Source organism: Heterodontus francisci, chromosome 1, assembly GCF_036365525.1.
Source record: "Heterodontus francisci isolate sHetFra1 chromosome 1, sHetFra1.hap1, whole genome shotgun sequence".
NCBI lineage: Eukaryota > Metazoa > Chordata > Chondrichthyes > Heterodontiformes > Heterodontidae > Heterodontus > Heterodontus francisci.
Window position 1 is genome coordinate 225,585,902 of NC_090371.1, and position 18,154 is coordinate 225,604,055.

General features: G+C 40.8%; 1 protein-coding gene across 1 annotated transcript in view; it reads right to left on the minus strand.

Moving 5' to 3' along the window:
* Positions 1-1,233: 1,233 nt before the first annotated feature.
* The window catches only part of etfdh (electron transfer flavoprotein dehydrogenase), a 46,865-nt gene continuing 29,944 nt past the window's right edge, over positions 1,234-18,154 (minus strand). Inside the window, exons 8-13 of the mRNA XM_068041974.1 lie at positions 16,578-16,718; positions 12,568-12,711; positions 11,835-12,000; positions 10,596-10,778; positions 8,095-8,316; positions 1,234-2,387 (exon numbers count right to left, since the gene is read on the minus strand). Of these exons, the coding sequence (XP_067898075.1) occupies positions 2,224-2,387; positions 8,095-8,316; positions 10,596-10,778; positions 11,835-12,000; positions 12,568-12,711; positions 16,578-16,718 (1,020 nt within the window). The 3' untranslated portion in view covers positions 1,234-2,223. The remainder of the gene's footprint in view (positions 2,388-8,094; positions 8,317-10,595; positions 10,779-11,834; positions 12,001-12,567; positions 12,712-16,577; positions 16,719-18,154) is intronic.

The following is an 18,154-nucleotide window of genomic DNA, read 5'->3' on the forward strand; positions in this document are numbered from 1 at the left end:
AGAGACCTTGGAGTGCATGTCCACAGGTCCCTGAAGGTGGCAGGACAGGTAGACAGACTGAAGGTGGCATATGGTTGCTTTCCCTTTATTGGCCAAAGTATAGAATATAAAAGCAGGGATGTAATGCTGGAACTGGATAAAACACTGGTTAGGCCATAGTTTTGAGTATTGCGTACAGTTCTGGTCACCACATTACAGGAAGGACATAATTGCTCTGGAGAGAGTACAGAGGAGATTTACAAGAATGTTGCCAGAGCTATGAGGAAAGATTGGATTGGCTAAGGTTGTTTTACTTGGAATAGAGGAGGCTGCGGGTGAATTAATTGAGGTGTACAAAATTATGAGTAGACAGGAAGGACCTGTTTCTCCTAGCGGAGAGAACAATCACGAGGGGGCACAGATTTAAGGTGATTGGTAGAGGATTAGAGGGGACAAGAGAGAAAACTTTTTCACCCAGAGGGTGGTGGATGTCTGGCATTCACTGCCGGGATCGGTGGTGGAGACAGAAACCCTCAACTCAGCTAAAAAGTACCTGGACCTGCATCTTAAATGCTGTAACCTGCAAGGCTGCAGACCAGGTGCTGGAAGGTGGGATTAGATTGGGCGGCTAGTTTTTTCAGCCAGCGCAGACACGATGGGCTGAATGGCCTCCTTCTGTGCTGTAACATTTCTATGGCTCTATGGTAGGTGCAGAGAAATATGTTTCCACTTGTGGGGAGGTCCAAAACTAGACACCATAAATACAAGATAGTCACTGACAAATCCAATAGGGCCTTCAGTAGAAACTTCTTTACCCGAAGACTATCAAGAAAGTGGAACGTGCTACCAAAGGAGATGAGGCAAATAGCATAGATACATTTAATGGGAAGCTAGATAAGCACGAAGGACAAAGGAGTAGAAGGATATGCTGGGTATTAAATGAAGAGGTGCTGGAGGAGTCTCATGTACAGCATAAAAGCCAGAATAGGCCAGTTGTACTGAAAGAGTCTAAAGTGCAGAAACAGATCAATGTAAGAAGTCCATCAAAGCTATAATTCTGACCTGGAATATTTTTGCACCATTAAAATAAAATTCCCACGTTGATTAAGAAATCTACACCTTGACATTTCCCAAAAGTCCTCTTGAATGGATGACGATCATATTACACTGGAACCTAAAATCCAGGGAGGGAGTGTATTTACAACATTTTAAACATGAATGCTGAACAGGAAAATTGATATTTTATAACAAAAGTATTGCACAAATGTTTAATTTTTATTACAGAAATTGAACATTTACAAGTTTTTATTTACAAACTAATAAATTATATCATTACCAATTATTTGGCATAAAGCACCATTACTTACTACTGTTTTCATATCACAGAAGCAGTAACCATCAATTTTGGTTGTCCATCTCACCTCCCCTCAATAAGGCATTGGTTTACAATTTATTGTTTTTTTTTACTTCATATTTTGTAAAATTAAGTTCATATTAAATTAAAATCCAATTCTTTTTTGCTAAACAAAATGACGCTTACAATAGTATTTCAGCTTAAAAATCAGCTTGTTGAAGGTACATGCAAATATCATTTTATCATCTGCTATACAGCTGAAGGGTAGCACTTTGGATAAAGGCAAGAAGGAACTGCAATTGGTTGATCTGTATTTACTGTTAAAGTATTTTTACAGCAGTTCCTTTTTAAGAATTACTTTTCAATGTTACACAGCAGACCACATAGGATTAATTCTCAAAATGTACAAAATAATTCCCATTCAGTATAATACATGACTAAAATTAACTTTGAAACCAGAATTTTAATTTATAGTAGTTTACCAAAAAAATCTTATTCTCAATGTGCACATTACTCAAATAATTTTGCAATTAAAAGTGATCTGACTAAATTAAAGGCTTCATATTTTATGAGGTGCCAATTAACTTTCATTTGAAGTCTTTAGCAAGCACACATCTGAGTTTGCAACATCAATAAGGACAAATGTTGGGCAGAGTTTTATTTTGATCTATTTGACTGACATTTCCTCTGATTGAACAATTGATTCCAATTTATAAAGAGCTGATGAAATCAATTGAAACATATATATAATTAGTTGCAAAAATGTAATCACTCATCTTTAGATTTAGTTGAACGCTTGATTAAAAAAATTAAGACCTAACAATTCTGGTAAAATAATACAATATGCCAGTACATAATACTGTAGCTCCAGTTTGGGATTCGTTGGTAGTTTACATTCCATTATAGGCAGGGCCACCACCTCCTTCAGGTACCACCCAGTTGATATTCTGGCTAGGATCCTTAATATCACACGTCTTGCAGTGAACACAGTTCTGGGCATTGATCTGCAATCTCATCCCATTACCACTTTCCAAAGGAACAAACTCATAAACACCTAAGGGGGGGGGCGGAAGAAATAATTCATGTGACAAAATATCCACAAGGATGGGGTTATGGGAAGTTAAACAGTAAAATACAATGCAAAAAAAATTCTCAGACTAACAGGAATCATCAGCAGAGCCAACCGGAAAGGGACAAAAAGATCAAGGGGTTCACCATTGGAATTCCCACATGCATTCTCCTCAACTTCCATTGCTGAGGAGGGGAAATAGGAGAAAGAAAAAAAACTTGCATTTAAATGGCACCTTTCATGACCTCATGATGCCCCAAGTGCTTTACAGTTATTTAAGTAATTTTGAAGTGTAGTCACTGCTGTAATGTAGGAAATACAGCACACAGCAAGGTCCTTCAAACAGCAACATGTTTTACTGATGTTAGTTGAGGGATAAATATTGGTCAGGGCACCAAGAGGAACGCCACTGCTCCTAGAAACAATGGCCTTGGTATATCTTTTATGTACACTCGAGAGGGCAGATGGGGCCTTGGTTTAATGTCTCATTCAAAAGATGACAGTGCAGCACTTCTTCAGTATTGTCAGCCTAAATCATGTGGTCATGTACATGGTACATGGGATTGTGATATTATAGCTATTACGGAAGCGTGGTTGAGGGATGGGCAGGACTGGCAACTCAATGTTCCGGGGTACCGATCCTTCTGGCGTGACAGAGGTGGAGGTAAGAGAGGAGGGGGAGTTGCATTATTGATTGAGGACATCACGGCAGTACTTAGAGAGGATATCCCGGGGGGAATGTCCAGCGAGGCCATATTGGTAGAACTTAGAAATAAGAAAGGGGTGATCACTTTGATGGGATTATACTATAGGCCCCCCAATAGTCAGAGGGAAGTGGAGGAACATATATGTAGGGAAATCACAGAAAGGTGTAGGAATTATAGGGTTGTAATAGCAAGTGATTTTAACTTCCCTAATATTGACTGGGACTGCCTTAGTGCTAAGGGATCAGATGGGGAAGAATTTGTTAAGTGTGTCCAGGATAGTTTTCTGAAGCAGTATGTGGATGGCCCTACTAGAGAAAGGGCTACACTCGACCTCATCTTAGGAAATGAGGATGGGCAGGTGGTTGATGTGTCAGTGGGGGAGCACTTTGGGACCAGTGACCATAACTCTATTAGCTTCAAGGTAGTTATGGAAAAGGATAGGACTGGTCCTCAGGTTGAAGTCCTAAATTGGGGGGGAGAAGGCTAATTTCAATGGCATCAGACAGGAACGCTCAAAAGTTGAATGGGAGAGGCTGTTAACAGGTAAAGGGACGTCTGGCAAGTGGGAGGCTATTAAAAGTGAGATAGGAAGAGTTCAGGGCCGGCATGTTCCTGTTGGATGGAAGGACAAGGCTGGCAAGTTTAGGGAACCTTGGTTAACGAGGGATATTGAAGGTCTGGTCAGGACAAAGAAGGAGGCATATGTCAGGTATAGAGAGCTGGGATCAAGCGAGTCCCTCGAAGAGTATAGGGGATGTAGGACTACAATTAAGAAGGAAATTAGGAGGACGAAAAGGGGCCATGAGATTTTCTTGGCAGATAAGATAAAGGAGAATCCTAAAAGATTCTGTAATTATATTAAGAGTAAAAGGGTAGCTAGGGAGAGAGTAGGTCCCTTTAAGGATCAATGTGGCAATCTACGTGTGGAGCCACGGGAAATGGGCGAGGTCTTAAATGAATATTTCTTGTCCATATTTACCGTAGAGAAGGTCATGGAAGCTAGTGAGTTCAAGGAAAGGAACAGCGATATCATGGAGCATATCAACATTACAAAAGAGGTGTTGGAGGTTTTGAAGCGCATTAAGGTGGATAAATCCCCAGGGCCTGACCAGGTGTATCCTAGGATGCTATGGGAAGCAAGGGAGGAGATTGCTGGGGCCCTGGCAGAGATTTTTTGTATCATCGTTAGCCACGGATGAGGTGCAGCTAATGTTGTGTCGTTAATCAAGAAGGGCAGCAGGGATAAGCCAAGGAAGTACAGGTGGGTGAGCCTTACATTAGTGGTGGGAAAGTTATTGGAAGGGATTCTGAGAGACAGGATTTATATGCATTTGGAAAGGCCTGGTCTGATTAGGGATAGTCAGCATGGCTTTGTACGTGGGAAATCATGTCTCACGAATTTGATTGAGTTTTGAGGAGGTGACCAAGAGGATTGACGAGGGCAGGGCGATGGATGTTGTCTACATGGACTTTAGCAAGGCTTTGACAAGGTCCCGCATGGTAGGCTGGTCCAGAAGGTTCACATGGGATCCAGGGTGAGCTAGCAAATTGGATACAAAATTGCCTTGGTGATAGGCAGAGGGTGGTAGTGGAGGGTTGTTTTTCAGATTGGAGGCCGGTGACCAGTGGTGTGCCACAGGGATCGATGCTAGGCCCTCTGTTATTTGTCACATATATTAATGACTTGGATGTGAATGTAGGGAGCATGATTAGTTAAGTTTGCAGATGACATCAAAATTGGTGGTATAGTGGACAGTGAAGAAGGTTGTCTAAGGTTACAACAGGATATAGATCAACTGGGAAAGTGGGCAAGGGAGTGGCAAATGGAATTTAACGCAGACAAGTGTGAAGTGATGCATTTTGGGAAGCTGAACCAGGGTAGGCCATATACAGTGAATGGCAGGGCCCTGGGGAGTGTTGTTGAGCAGAGAGACCTTGGGGTGCAAGTACATACTTCCCTGAAAGACAACACAGGTAGACAGGGTGGTGAAGAAGGCATATGGCATGCTTGCCTTCATCGGCCGAGGCATTGAGTACAAGAGTTGGGACGTCATGTTACAGTTGTACATAACATTGGTTAGGCCGCATTTGGAATACTGTGTGCAGTTCTGGTTGCCGCACTACAGGAAAGATATGATTAAGCTAGAGAGGGTGCAGAAAAGATTCACAAGGATGTTGCCTGGTTTGGAGGGCTTGAGTTATAAAGAGAGATTGGATAGGCTGGGTCTGTTTTCCCTGGAGTGAAGGAGGCTGAGAGGGGACATGATAGAGGTATATAAAATTATGAGAGGCATAGATAGGGTAGATAGCCAGAGTCTGTTTCCCATGGTAGGGGTGACTAAAACTAGAGGGCATAGATTTAAGGTGAGAGGGAGGAGATTTAAAGGGGATCAAAGAATAGTGGGTTTCTGGAATGAGCTGCCTGAGGTGGTGGTGGAGGCAGGAACAGTAGCAACATTTAAGAGGCATCTGGACAGGTACTTGAATGAGCAAGGCATAGAGGGATATGGAATTAATGCAGGCAGGTGGGATTAGTATATATAGGCATTATGGTCGGCATGGACGCGGTGGGCCGAAGGGCCTGTTTGTATGCTGTACGACTCTATGACTCTATGTTTCTCCAGTGATCCCACAACCTTCTGAGTCAGAGGCAAGAGTGCTACTACTGAGCAGCAGAATCTCATTGGTGAACTACTCCTGCTGAATCAGTTTATGCTTTAGTGGGCTACTCCAAGTATTGGTTCAAGAGGTGCAAGAGCCAGTCACTACCCTTTCCTTTCATTTACAAATGCATCCATAACAACAGAATTTCAAGATTTTTACATATTGATCATCTAAAAACTCCACCATAGTCATAACCCTTTAAGTTATCACTTTAAAAATCAAATTCAAGGTTGCTTTTTAAACTATGTTTGTTGCTTTAACAAACAAGTGCAAAATCAAAACTTACCTGAGACAATGCAATTTTGACAACTGGAGCTTTTAGGGGCAGAAGATTCTTTACCAGACTCTTACAAGTGTAGCTAATCATACTGTGTATAAATACACTCGAGAATATCATATTCCCCAAATATATGTATTTTTTAAAAGCTGATCTCAACTGCAGTAGCGATTGTTGATTCAACTGGCCTGAAGATATCTTAGGTTACAAAAACAAAGTACTAGAGTTCCTACACCCAAACGTTCATTCATGACCCCTACTGAATGTTGGCATGTGTGGCAAGAAGAGGGTTGAATTTGGTCACCATACCTCCATGGTTTCATTGTTCACAATGCCTAGACTTACAGATGAAAAATAGCCAATTGGGCAAAACACCAGGGAACTTCAAACAAAATGCAATCTACTATGTGAAGTGAGGCGAGAGTGACTGTCCTCAATATCAAGGCAGCATTTGACCAAATGTGGCATCAAGGAGTCCCAGTAAAATTGAAGTCAATGGGAATCTCCACTGGCTGGAGTCATACCTAGCACAAAGGAGTTCCTCAGGGCAGCGTCCTAGATCCAACCATCTTCAGTTGCTTCCCTCCATCATAAGGCCAGAAGTGGGGATATTCACTGATGATTGACTGTTCAGCACCATTCATAACTCTTCAGATAGTGAAGCAGTTTGTGCCCGCATGTAGCAAGACTTAGACAACATTCAGGCTTGAGCTGATAAGTGGCATGTAACAATTGCGCCAGTCAAGTGCCAGCAAATGACCATCTCCAATAAGAGAGAATGCTAACCATTTCCCCTTTACATTCAATGGCATTACCACTGTTGAATCCCCCACCATTAACATCCTGGCAGTAACCACAGAAATACTGTAACTACAAAAATAGGACAGAGGCTGGGAATTCTGCAGTGGGAAACTCTTCTCCTAACTTCAAAAAGCATGTCTCCCACCTACGAGACACAAGTCAGGTATATGATGGAATACCCTCCACTTGCCTGGATGGGAGCAGCGCCAATAACACTCAAGAAGCTCAATACCATCCAGAACAAAGCAGCCCACTTGATTTACAGCTCATCCAGCACCTTAAAAATTCATTGCCTCCACCAGTGGCGCAATGTGTACCATCTGCAAGATGCACTGCTGCAACGTGCCAAGCCTCCTTTGATAGCACCTTCCAAACCTGCGGCCTCTACAGCCTAGAAGGACAAGGGCAGCAGACACATGGAAACACCACCGCCTGCAAGTCGCCCTCCAAGCCACACACCATCCTGGCTTGGAACTGTACCGTCGTTCCTTCACATTGGGTCAAAATCCTGGAACACCCTCCCTTACAGCACTGTACCTACACCACTTGAACTGCAGCAGTTCTTGAGGGCAATTAGGAATGGGCAATAAATGCTGGTCTTGCTAGCGATGCTCACAACCCACGAATGAATAAAAAACTGTTCGTGATAAAGAGGTAAAGGGAGGAAATTGTAATGGGAGCAGGAAAAAGGAGGGAGAATATTTTTTGCTATTCCGTAATTATATCAAGTTTGACAAAATGAGTGATACATTTTATCCTTTGGTACAACTGAAATACAGACATTTTGAGTCCCAAGCTTGAACATGTTGTATTTCATATAAATGCTGATGACTTTTATTGGAATTGACCCAAGATTATTAAGCCAGAAAAATTTAAAAAGCGGATGTATTTCTCAGGCAACTGAAAATGATAAGATCACTGAAGCGCTGATTGTGATGAATTCAACTCATGTTAACAACTTCAGCAACTCTAGATAAGTAGTTCCATTCACTCCTTAATCCCCAGAAGGTGGCACAGGCCTACTTAAACTCACTTCATTTCAAAGAAAAAAAAACAAAAATAAGAGGTATTTCAATTACAATTCTTTACAATGGATGTTTTTTTCCCCCGAAGGGTTTCAACTGTAAAAAAAAAAATACTTACTGCAAACCATTCAGGTAATGATGCAAGGCTTTGCCCATATCTTTATGTTTGAAATGAACGCAATGACAGAGCTTCATGAAATCAGATTAGTTAAAAATACCTGCAGGACAGAATCTTTGCTCTGGTCCATCAAACTCAGCCAAGTTCCTGTTTACTGGTACGCTATCATCCAATAGGGTCAAATGTGCTGGTTGATCATCTTCATGATTGGTTCCACTAAGGGCCACAGAGGATAGAAGGTCAAAGCTGATTTTTCCATCTGGCTTAGGGTATTGAATGGGTGTGCAGTCCTTGGTTGGCTTTAATTGAGAATAATCTGCTCCTGCAATTTGAAAGGAGTACTTTTTAGACAAATATTGCATAATCCAAGGTTTTACACTGCACATAAGAGCAAGAAGCTTGTCTCATTGAGAGTCACAAATTCGTTTCAATAAGACAAGATCAGTTGATTTGCTAGAATTTCTGCCTGAAAGTCAGGTTCGATCTTAAAGTAGAATTGAGTAACACATTATGAAGACACTCGTGGATCTGCTCTCACACTGGAGATTATATTGTATATCTGGATGGTCCAGATGTCGGGGAAGAGGATTCAGGTGGAGACTGGATGCAAGTTGAAGTTTATGGTGTGTGCATGGCGAGTCTGGAGAGGCAGATTGAGTTACACAAAAAAAAAGACATGAAAGTTAAGCTCTGGAAGAACAAAAAGGTAGATGTGTTGGCAGAGCAGGCCAGGAGCTCATTGAATCAAATCCAAAGCTTGTGTAGCTCAAGGTATATCTACAGTAATGTGCTGTAAATGGGGTGTTATTATCTGCACAAAACTAACACCCCATTATTCTCTTACAGCATATAATAATCCATTCACCTCACATTTAAAGGAACACTATTATCAAACACTTTCAGTCTGAGGAGTGCAGTGTCATGGTGGCTACAATCCAATCCTTTTCTTTGCAACAAGCAGCCTGTGACTCAAGTGCAAAACCTTCAATGTCAATTCCCTCAAAATAATACAAATAGTGCAAGGGGCCCATAAGGTGTAGATCTGAAATATTTTATTCATATATTTAAAAACATTAAAATAAAACTTGACTGAGAAGAATCTTGCTGCATTGTAGAGAAATGTTTTGTAGGAATATAGGAACAGGTGTAGGCCATTCAGCTCCTCATGCCTGTTCTGCCATTCAATTAGATCATGGCTGGTCTGATACTCAATTCCTTTTTATTTAATATGATTGGTGAATATCAAAAGTATAATGAAGATAGAAAATAACTATTGGAAAGGAGAAAATAGAGAAAAACATTTCAAAGAGGAAGAAAATGATTTAGGATACAAAATAAATTTTACTGAAGAGTTAAGTGATGATCTTAAAAACAAAATCTCCAAGTGTGAGGATCATACAAACCAGAGGCAGAACAAATGAGACAAGATAAATGAAAAGAGGGTGATGGTGTTACTATACAAGACAGTGGTTAGAGTCCACCTCAAATACCACATGTAGTATTGGCCATGATGCCATAGGAATGGTTTTAAGGCCCATGTGAGGGTCAATGCGGGACAAGAAACAGTTTTGCCGAAAGGTATAAAAATGTTGGGCTTAATCTCCCTTTTATTGACAAGCAATCACGCAGAGGTGTGGTTCAAAATTAAAGGATTAAAAAACTCCAATCTTGTAAGGTTAGTGTAAGTTCCGAAGAAGGGTCACTGACCCGAAACGTTAACTCTGCTTCTCCTTCCACAGATGCTGCCAGACCTGCTGAGTGGTTCCAGCATTTCTTGTTTTTACTTCAGATTTCCAGCATCCGCAGTATTTTGCTTTTATATTAAGGTTAGAGTGCTTCCTCAATGCTCTTTGCTACCTCACTGATTTCTACCTGGATGCAAGTTTACAGATTGCTTTCTGGAACAGCTGATCTGATTTCTAAGGAAAACTACATACTACAGCATAATCTGTGTCCATCAAGGTATTTAGAGATCTTTGGGAAGCCTGAACAAAACTATCAGTATATAAACTTTTGACAAGGGACTAGTCCAAGATGGACCTTTGGACAGTAAGAAGGTGCTTTTATTTGTTGCTGTTAAAGCAATCGTACATGAACTGAAGATGCTTAATTCTAATGATGATTTTCTACTGTACAATGACAATGTTTTCTTTACAAACCCATGACTTATACCTGAAGTTTCTTCAGGAAACAAAAGCTGCAAAGATAAAAAGGCATGTCCCCAAATTAAAGAAAACTTTGCATCTTTGGTTCCAACAAATTATCTCTGCAGATATACCCCATTCAGTTCACAGCACGGTAAGTTCTGGCATATTGTGTGGAGTTTGCAAGTTCTCCCTGTGCCTGCGTGGGTTTCCTCCGGGTGCTCCGGTTTCCTCCCACATGCCAAAGACTTGCAGGTTGATAGGTAAATTGGCCATTATAAATTGCCCCTAGTATAGGTAGGTGGTAGGGAAATATAGGGACAGGTGGGGATCTGGTGGGAATATGGGATTAGTGTAGGATTAGTATAAATGGGTGGTTGATGGTCGGCACAGACTCGGTGGGCCGAAGGGCCTGTTTCAGTGCTGTATCTCAAAAAAAAAAAAATTACTAAATCACCTTTGTGTTTCAGTGTCCAGGGTTCCAATCCTCGAAATAGCCAGTAAAATATTCCAGTATAAATCATTCCACCATAAACACCAAATGGTCCATGGCAGGAGGGTCGGATATTCCTCACAGAATAAAGTTCCTTCCAAATCCAAGAGTCTCTTATGTCCACATCATACTCTGGTACGTGAAGGCCTGAATTCAGAAGAAAAATTATATCAATTTCAGAAAAGGAAACAATCTAAAAACCTTTGATCAATTGAGCAAAAATAAAGTGATGATGTGACAGGTTGCCAACAAGAAAAACTGTTAAGATCAACTTGTTAAAATAGAACATAGAACATAGAACAGTACAGCACAGTACAGGCCCTTCGGCCCACGATGTTGTGCCGAACCTTTAACCTACTCTAAGATCAAACTAACTACCTAACCTTCATTCTACTATCATCCATGTACCTATCCAAGAGTCGCTTAAATGCCCCTAATGTACCTGCTTCTACTACTACCGCTGGCAGCGCATTCCACGCACCCACACTCTCTGTGTAAAGAACCTACCTCTGACATCTCCCCAAAACCTTCCTCCAATCACCTTAAAATTATGGACCCTGGTGATAGCCCTTTCCACCCTGGGAAAAAGTCTCTGACTATCCACTCTATCTATGCCTCTCATCATCTTGTACCCCTCTATCAAGTCACCTCTCATCCTTCTTCGCTCCAATGAGAAAAGCCCTAGCTCCCTCAATCTTTCTTCGTAGGACATGCCCTCCAGTCCAGGCAGCATCCTGGTAAATCTCCTCTGCACCCTCTCTAAAGCTTCCACATCCTTCCTATAATGAGGCGACCAGAACTGAACACAATATTCCAAGTGTGGTCGAACCAGGGCCTTATAGAGCTGCAGCATAACCTTGCGGCTCTTAAACTCAATCCCGTTAATGAAAGCCAACACACCATACGCCTTCTTAACAACCCTATCAACTTGGGTGGCAACTTTGAGCGATCTATGGACATGGACCCCAAGATCCCTCTGTTCCTCCACACTGCCAAGAATCCTGTCTTTAAGCCTGTATTCCGCATTCAAATTCGACCTTCCAAAATGAATCACTTCACACTTTTCCAGGTTGAACTCCATCTGCCACTTCTCAGCCCAGCTCTGCATCCTGTCAATATCAATGTCAATGCTCCTTTTCTGCCACACACATCAAGTGGAGGTGTTTTAAAGGAAATTTGAAGCAAAAGCTATTAGATCCATACCTTGAGTCACAGGCTGATTATCTTCAAATAGTTTCTTAAAGATAGCCTCTGCAGCAATTATGCCACTCTTCATAGCAGTATGTGTTCCTTTAATTTTTGGGACATTCATCAATCCTGGGCTGCAGCCAATCAATAGTCCTCCAGGGAAGGACATTCTAGGCATAGACTATGGAACAATATTGTTTCAGTCACTAACTTCTTAAATTTTAACATTATCCATACTGATCTGTGATGGTATTCCATCATGCTAACATATTGAATTTTGCTAACATATTGAATTTTGCTAACATATTGAATTTTGCTAACATACTGACAACCAGCATTGTCCAATACAGCAGCATTACAAAAAGGGAAATACTACTAGCCTCAAGTTTTTAAATTGTAAGCAAAACATGCAATTTCAGATTTCTACTTTGACCTCCACCTTGGTCAAACTTGAGCTATAACTATTTTCCATGGGTTGGGGGAGGAAGGAGAAAAGAGAAAGGGGAAAGAGTTTGAAATAGTTATAATGATCTGACTATGATTTTATATACTCACTTCTGTGTTGATCTAAATTATTTTAATTGGAGTGGAAGAGGCAAGGATTACTCACCTGTGCTAATAATCATATTAAGAACCACTGATTGCTAGCAACAATGAAGCCCAATCTCTCTAAGAAAATATCTACACAATACAAGTTAATGTTACACACTGTGCAAATATTAGAATGGTACAGTATATCTTAAAATACCTGTAAACCACCCTCATTTAAGGCACGGGCTCCATAGGCAATCCTTTTACCACCTTCGAAGGTCGGTGCTACTGAAGGATGGTGCTTCCACCTCTGGAATTCTTTAAATGGGTTCAGATACGGGTTTTGATAATCCAAACCCACCTATAGAGCAAATCAAACAAGCACTGAACATAAACACCCATATTTGAATCTTGAGAAATGAGAAATTCAAGTGCAAATAGGCACCAGAAAGAAAATTCACCTTGGGACAGCTGAACTTACTGACAGCAATACAGATGACAGTGAAATAAACTTAACTATCTGAGGCGATCTTTTTATTCTGTATGCTTTTTATAATAAGCACTGGGTTTTCCTATTTGGTACAAGTAAATGATGCAAGCATAATTTATTTACATTCTTTCACAGCATGTGGCGTCACTGGTTAGGCCAGTATTTATTGCCCATCTCTAACTGATCTGAGCAGGTGGTGGTGAGCTGCCATTTTAATCATAAAATGATTATTTTTCACACATATAAAATGATAAATTCAGTTCTTCCTTGTGTGAAATGATGTTTCGCTGAGCCATGAATTTGCCATTTATACCCACGGAGTAAACACAAATCATATTTCTGTCTGAATAGGATCAGTTGAAAGGTTACACACTTATACTTCAGGGAGTGCCTGTAAATTAGGGGTAAGAGGATTTATTTGGAGGGAAAAGATAGGGAGGATGTGACAATGTACTTAAAGAGGTGAAAAAATGAAAGTTGGCATGACTTGCAACAGGAAGGGGAAACAATAGGAGAGAAATGCACGAAATGGGCCAAGAGGTAAAAAAACAAAATTAATAGGATTAGTTCCAGAGCATCAGCCAAAATAGACAGGCAAATGACTAAAGAGGAAATTTGAGTTGCGTAGTCATGACATAGATTAGAAATGACATGCAAACAGAGGATCTTAACCCTTAATCCAGGCACACCGTTTTGAGTAGATTAATAAATATTTTAGTCACTGATAGACTGAAGGAGGAAGTCAGCGCACTAGGCTCAAATGGACAAGGGTATTTTAAAGACATGGATAGCAAAATCAATCATGTGCAAGTTACTATCTCAAGCTAACAAAAGATGAGTCTTCAAGAGATGTAAATGGGAGGAGCAGAATCATCAACAACTGTCATCTGAAAAAATGGGTACAGTGGTTAAGTTCTGAAATTGCTGAACTCAAAGTTGAGTCCAGATGTCTATAAAGTGACTAAACAAAAGATGAGGTGCTGTTCCTCAAGCTTACACAGTGGCGCAGTGGTTAGCACCGCAGCCTCACAGCTCCAGGGACCCGGGTTCGATTCCGGGTACTGCCTGTGTGGAGTTTGCAAGTTCTCCCTGTGTCTGCGTGGGTTTTCTCCGGGTGCTCCGGTTTCCTCCCACAAGCCAAAAGACTTGCAGCTTGATAGGTAAATTGGCCATTATAAATTGTCACTAGTATAGGTAGGTGGTAGGGAAATATAGGGACAGGTGGGGATGTTTGGTAGGAATATGGGATTAGTGTAGGATTAGTATAACTGGGTGGTTGATGTTCGGCACAGACTCGGTGGGCCGAAGGGCCTGTTTCAGTGCTGTATCTCTAATCTAATCTAATCTTACGTTGAGCTTCACTGGAACAGTAGGAGGCCGAGGACTGAGAGGTCAGAGCGGAAGTGGGGTGGAGAATTAAAATGACAGGTGACTGGAAACTCGGGATAATGTTTGCGGACTGAACGGAGGTATTCTGCAAAGTACTGCCCAAGAACTGAAAAGATTTTAATATAACAATTAAAAAAAAGACATAATCCAAGGAGCAACAGACCATTGAGCCTAATATAAAATAAAAAGAAAAAATGCTGGAAATGCTCAGCAGGTCAGACAGCATCTGTGAAGAGAGAAACAGAGTTACCACTTCAGGTCGATGATCTTTTGTCGGAACAGGAAAATGTTATAGATGTACAGTATAACAAAATACCAGGATAGGTATAGTGCAGTACCATGAAAGAAAGTCAGCATGGTTTTAAGGGAGGAAAGTTTGTCAAGGAAACCGACCCCGTTGACAAAAGAAATTTTGTGAATGCGATATACTTAGATTCCAAAGAGCCTTTTTATACTATGCGACAGAAGATGACTTGGGACAGGAAGTAAAATTGGTTAAGCTAGAGAAATCAGCATGGTTATAAAGGCAGCTCTGCTGACATGGCAAAGGATCACTAACTGAATGCCATAAGGGTTATTGTATTTTGGAGTGTATATCAACAATTGGAGTTGGGGAACAAAAACAAAGCAATCTAAGTTTCTAGATGATACCACATTTGGAAGGGATTAAACAGGGAAGACGTGGATCAAGTTCAAAGGGATTGGGATAGGTTGGGAAGATGGGCTGTGAGTAGCAAGTGACTAATATGAATAAATCGAAAGAGATAAGACTAGGGAAGGGAATGTGAACTTAACGGCCCTGGGCGACAAGATATAATAGAAGATGAATAGGAAGTTTGTACTGTTCAGCAGTCAGGAACACTATCCGAATCAAGCTAACTGGATCTGAGATGTATAATTAACATGATAGAGCATAATCCCCAGGAGGTGATATGAGTCTGAACAAGACACTGGTACTGCTGTATCTTGAGTATGGTACATCATTTTGGTTGCCACACTACAAGCAAGGATATCAAGGAATTGGAGGCACCGCAAAAAAGCAAACAGATATCTAGTGTAAGGCATCATAGCTAAAAGGAGAGGATCTGGAATTATCTACTCTGGAATAAAAAACCAAAGGAAGATTTATTCAAATATTCAATATTCTTGAGAGAACAGATGCATTGAACTCCGAAGATATGTTTGACATTGCTACAACTCTAGATCAGGGACATGGGCTTGAGCTTAGAAAAAGGTTTAGATTTAATTACTTTACCCTGAGAGTGCTGAATGCATGGAGTGGACTGCCCAAGAGTGGAAAATAATGGCAGAATTTGATAGGTATCTGAGGAAGTATAATCGAAGAGTATTTGTTTTTGTGACAGGCCAGGTGGACTATTGAGACTTTGCTGTCCTGTGATTTTATATGTTCAAAAACCACTATATTTTAATGATCCAAATAATGATACCAGTTTGAATTTATATAGAACCTCTAACATAGTAAAAACATCCCAAGGTACTTCAAAGAAGCATTATCAAACAAAATTTGACACCAAGTCACATAAGGAGATATTAAGGCAGATAACCAAAAGCTTGAGGAGCATCTTAAAGGAGGAGAGTGAGGCAGAGAGACGTAGAGGTTTAGGGAGGGAATTCCAGAGCTTGGGGGTCTTGGCAGCTGAACATATGGATGTCAATGGTGAAGTGATTAAAATCACAGATGTGCCAGAACTGGAAGGGTGTAGAGATCTTGGAAGGTTGTATTGCTGGAGGAGGTTACTGAGATGGGGGGTTGGGGAGGCCATGGAGAGATCTGAAAACAAGATTAAGAATTTTAAATTTGAGATTAAAATTTGGACTGGGAGCCAATCTAAGTCAGCAATAACAGGGGAGATGGGTGAACAGTATTTGGTGTGAGTTAGGATATGGGCAGCAGAGTTTTGGATGAGTTCAGGTTTACAGGGTACGAGGTGGGAGGCCAGCCAAGACAGCACTGGAACAGTTAAATCTAGAAGTTACCAAGGTCTGGATGAAGGCTTGAGCAGATGAGCTGAGGCAGGGGCAGAGACTGACAATGTTACAGAGGTGGAAGTAGGCAGTCTTGGTGGGATCGAAAGCTCAGGGCCAAAGAGGATGGCAAGCTTAAATTGCTCATTAAATGACTGAACCCTCATATTACACTTGCAGTTACAGAGCTATCACAAAATTACCCAAATTTACTCAGACAAAATAGGGAAAGAAAACCATTAATGATTAGAAGAAATTAAGACTAGTTTCACTTAAACTTTCCTTCAGCTTACCAAGCAAATATATCACCATACAACGGATGACTACGATTATAGAAGTGTAGCAGTAATTAACATACTTACCACAAAACCCAAAGCCACCAACGGTTCCCCCTCATTTAAGTGATACAGGAATGACCCACCATAAGTATGTCTATCGAGAGGCCACCCCACAGTATGTTCCACTCTGCCAGGTCGCCACCTATTTTCGTCAATAATCCAAATCTGTCAATAAAATGAAAGTCAGAAATACATATTACAATTTAAAGATTTTATATTAACATGATCATCACTTCTGCTGGGAGGTATGACTTTATGCAATAAAATAGAGATAGAATGAAAGGAAAAATACTGTAAAAATACAAGTTTGAAATGAACATACACGCAGCTAAAGATACATTCCAGTGAGAAAGAAAGACTCTGAGAAGGATGCACCATCCATGGCTAAGAAAAAGTGCACAATTCTGCAAAGATTAGTGGTAGGTCAGAATATTGGACAGAATTTAAAAACCAACAAAGAATGACGAAAGAAATAATGAGGGAGTCTTGCTGCATTTCCACACGGACAAATGTGAACAATATGAACAAATGATACCATGAAAAAGATGGCAATAGCGAACTCTGTTTCTGTACATTGGCTACAGCAACATATCACTTGCCACCACATGATTTATCTCCTCAAGACCATCAGACTAAATAGGCATCCCACTGAAATACAATACACAGTCTAATATAGTGGGAAGATATATTTCCCTGTGGCACAGTGGCTAGCACCGCAGCCTCACAGCTCCAGGGACCAGGGTTCGATTCTGGGTACTGCCTGTGCGGAGTTTGCAAGTTCTCCCTGTGATCGCGTGGGTTTTCGCCAGGTGCTCCGGTTTCCTCTCACAGCCAAAGACTTGCAGGTGGTAGGTAAATTGGCCATTGTAAATTGTCCTTAGTGTAGGTAGGTGATAGGGAATATGGGATTACTGTAGTGTTAGTATAAATGGGTGGTTGTTGGTCGGCACAGACTCGGTGGGCCGAAGGGCCTGTTTCAGTGCTGTATCTCTAAATAAATAAATAAAAGCTAGCTAAAAATATAAAAACAGATTGTAAGAGTTTCTACAAGTATTTAAAAAAGAAAAGAATAACTAAACTGAGTGTTAGTTCTCTAGAGAGCAATTCTGGGGACTTAATAATGGGAAATAAGGAAATGGCGGAAGCGAACAGATATTCTGTGTCTGTCTTCACTGCAGAAGACACCCATAATATCCCAGAAATACTTGTAAATCAAGAGGGAAAAGGAGTGAGGAACTTAAAACAATTACAATCACTAGGGAAAGGGTACTGAGAAGACTATTAGAACTAAAGGCTGACAAGTCCCCAGGACCTGACAGCCTGCATCCCAGGGTCTTAAATTTAGCTGCTGAGATAGTACATGTATTGGTTGTAATTTTCAAAAATTCCCTAGATTCTGGAAAGGTCCCATCAGATTGTAAAATAGCAAATGTAACTCCTCTATTCTAGAAAATGAGGGAGACAGAAAGCAGGAAACTACAGGCCAGTAAGCCTAACATCTGTCAGAGAGAAAATGCTAGAATCTCTATTAAGAAGTTTGTAGCAGGACACTTAGAAACTCTTAATGTGATCAGGCAGAGTCAACATGGTTTTGTGAAAGG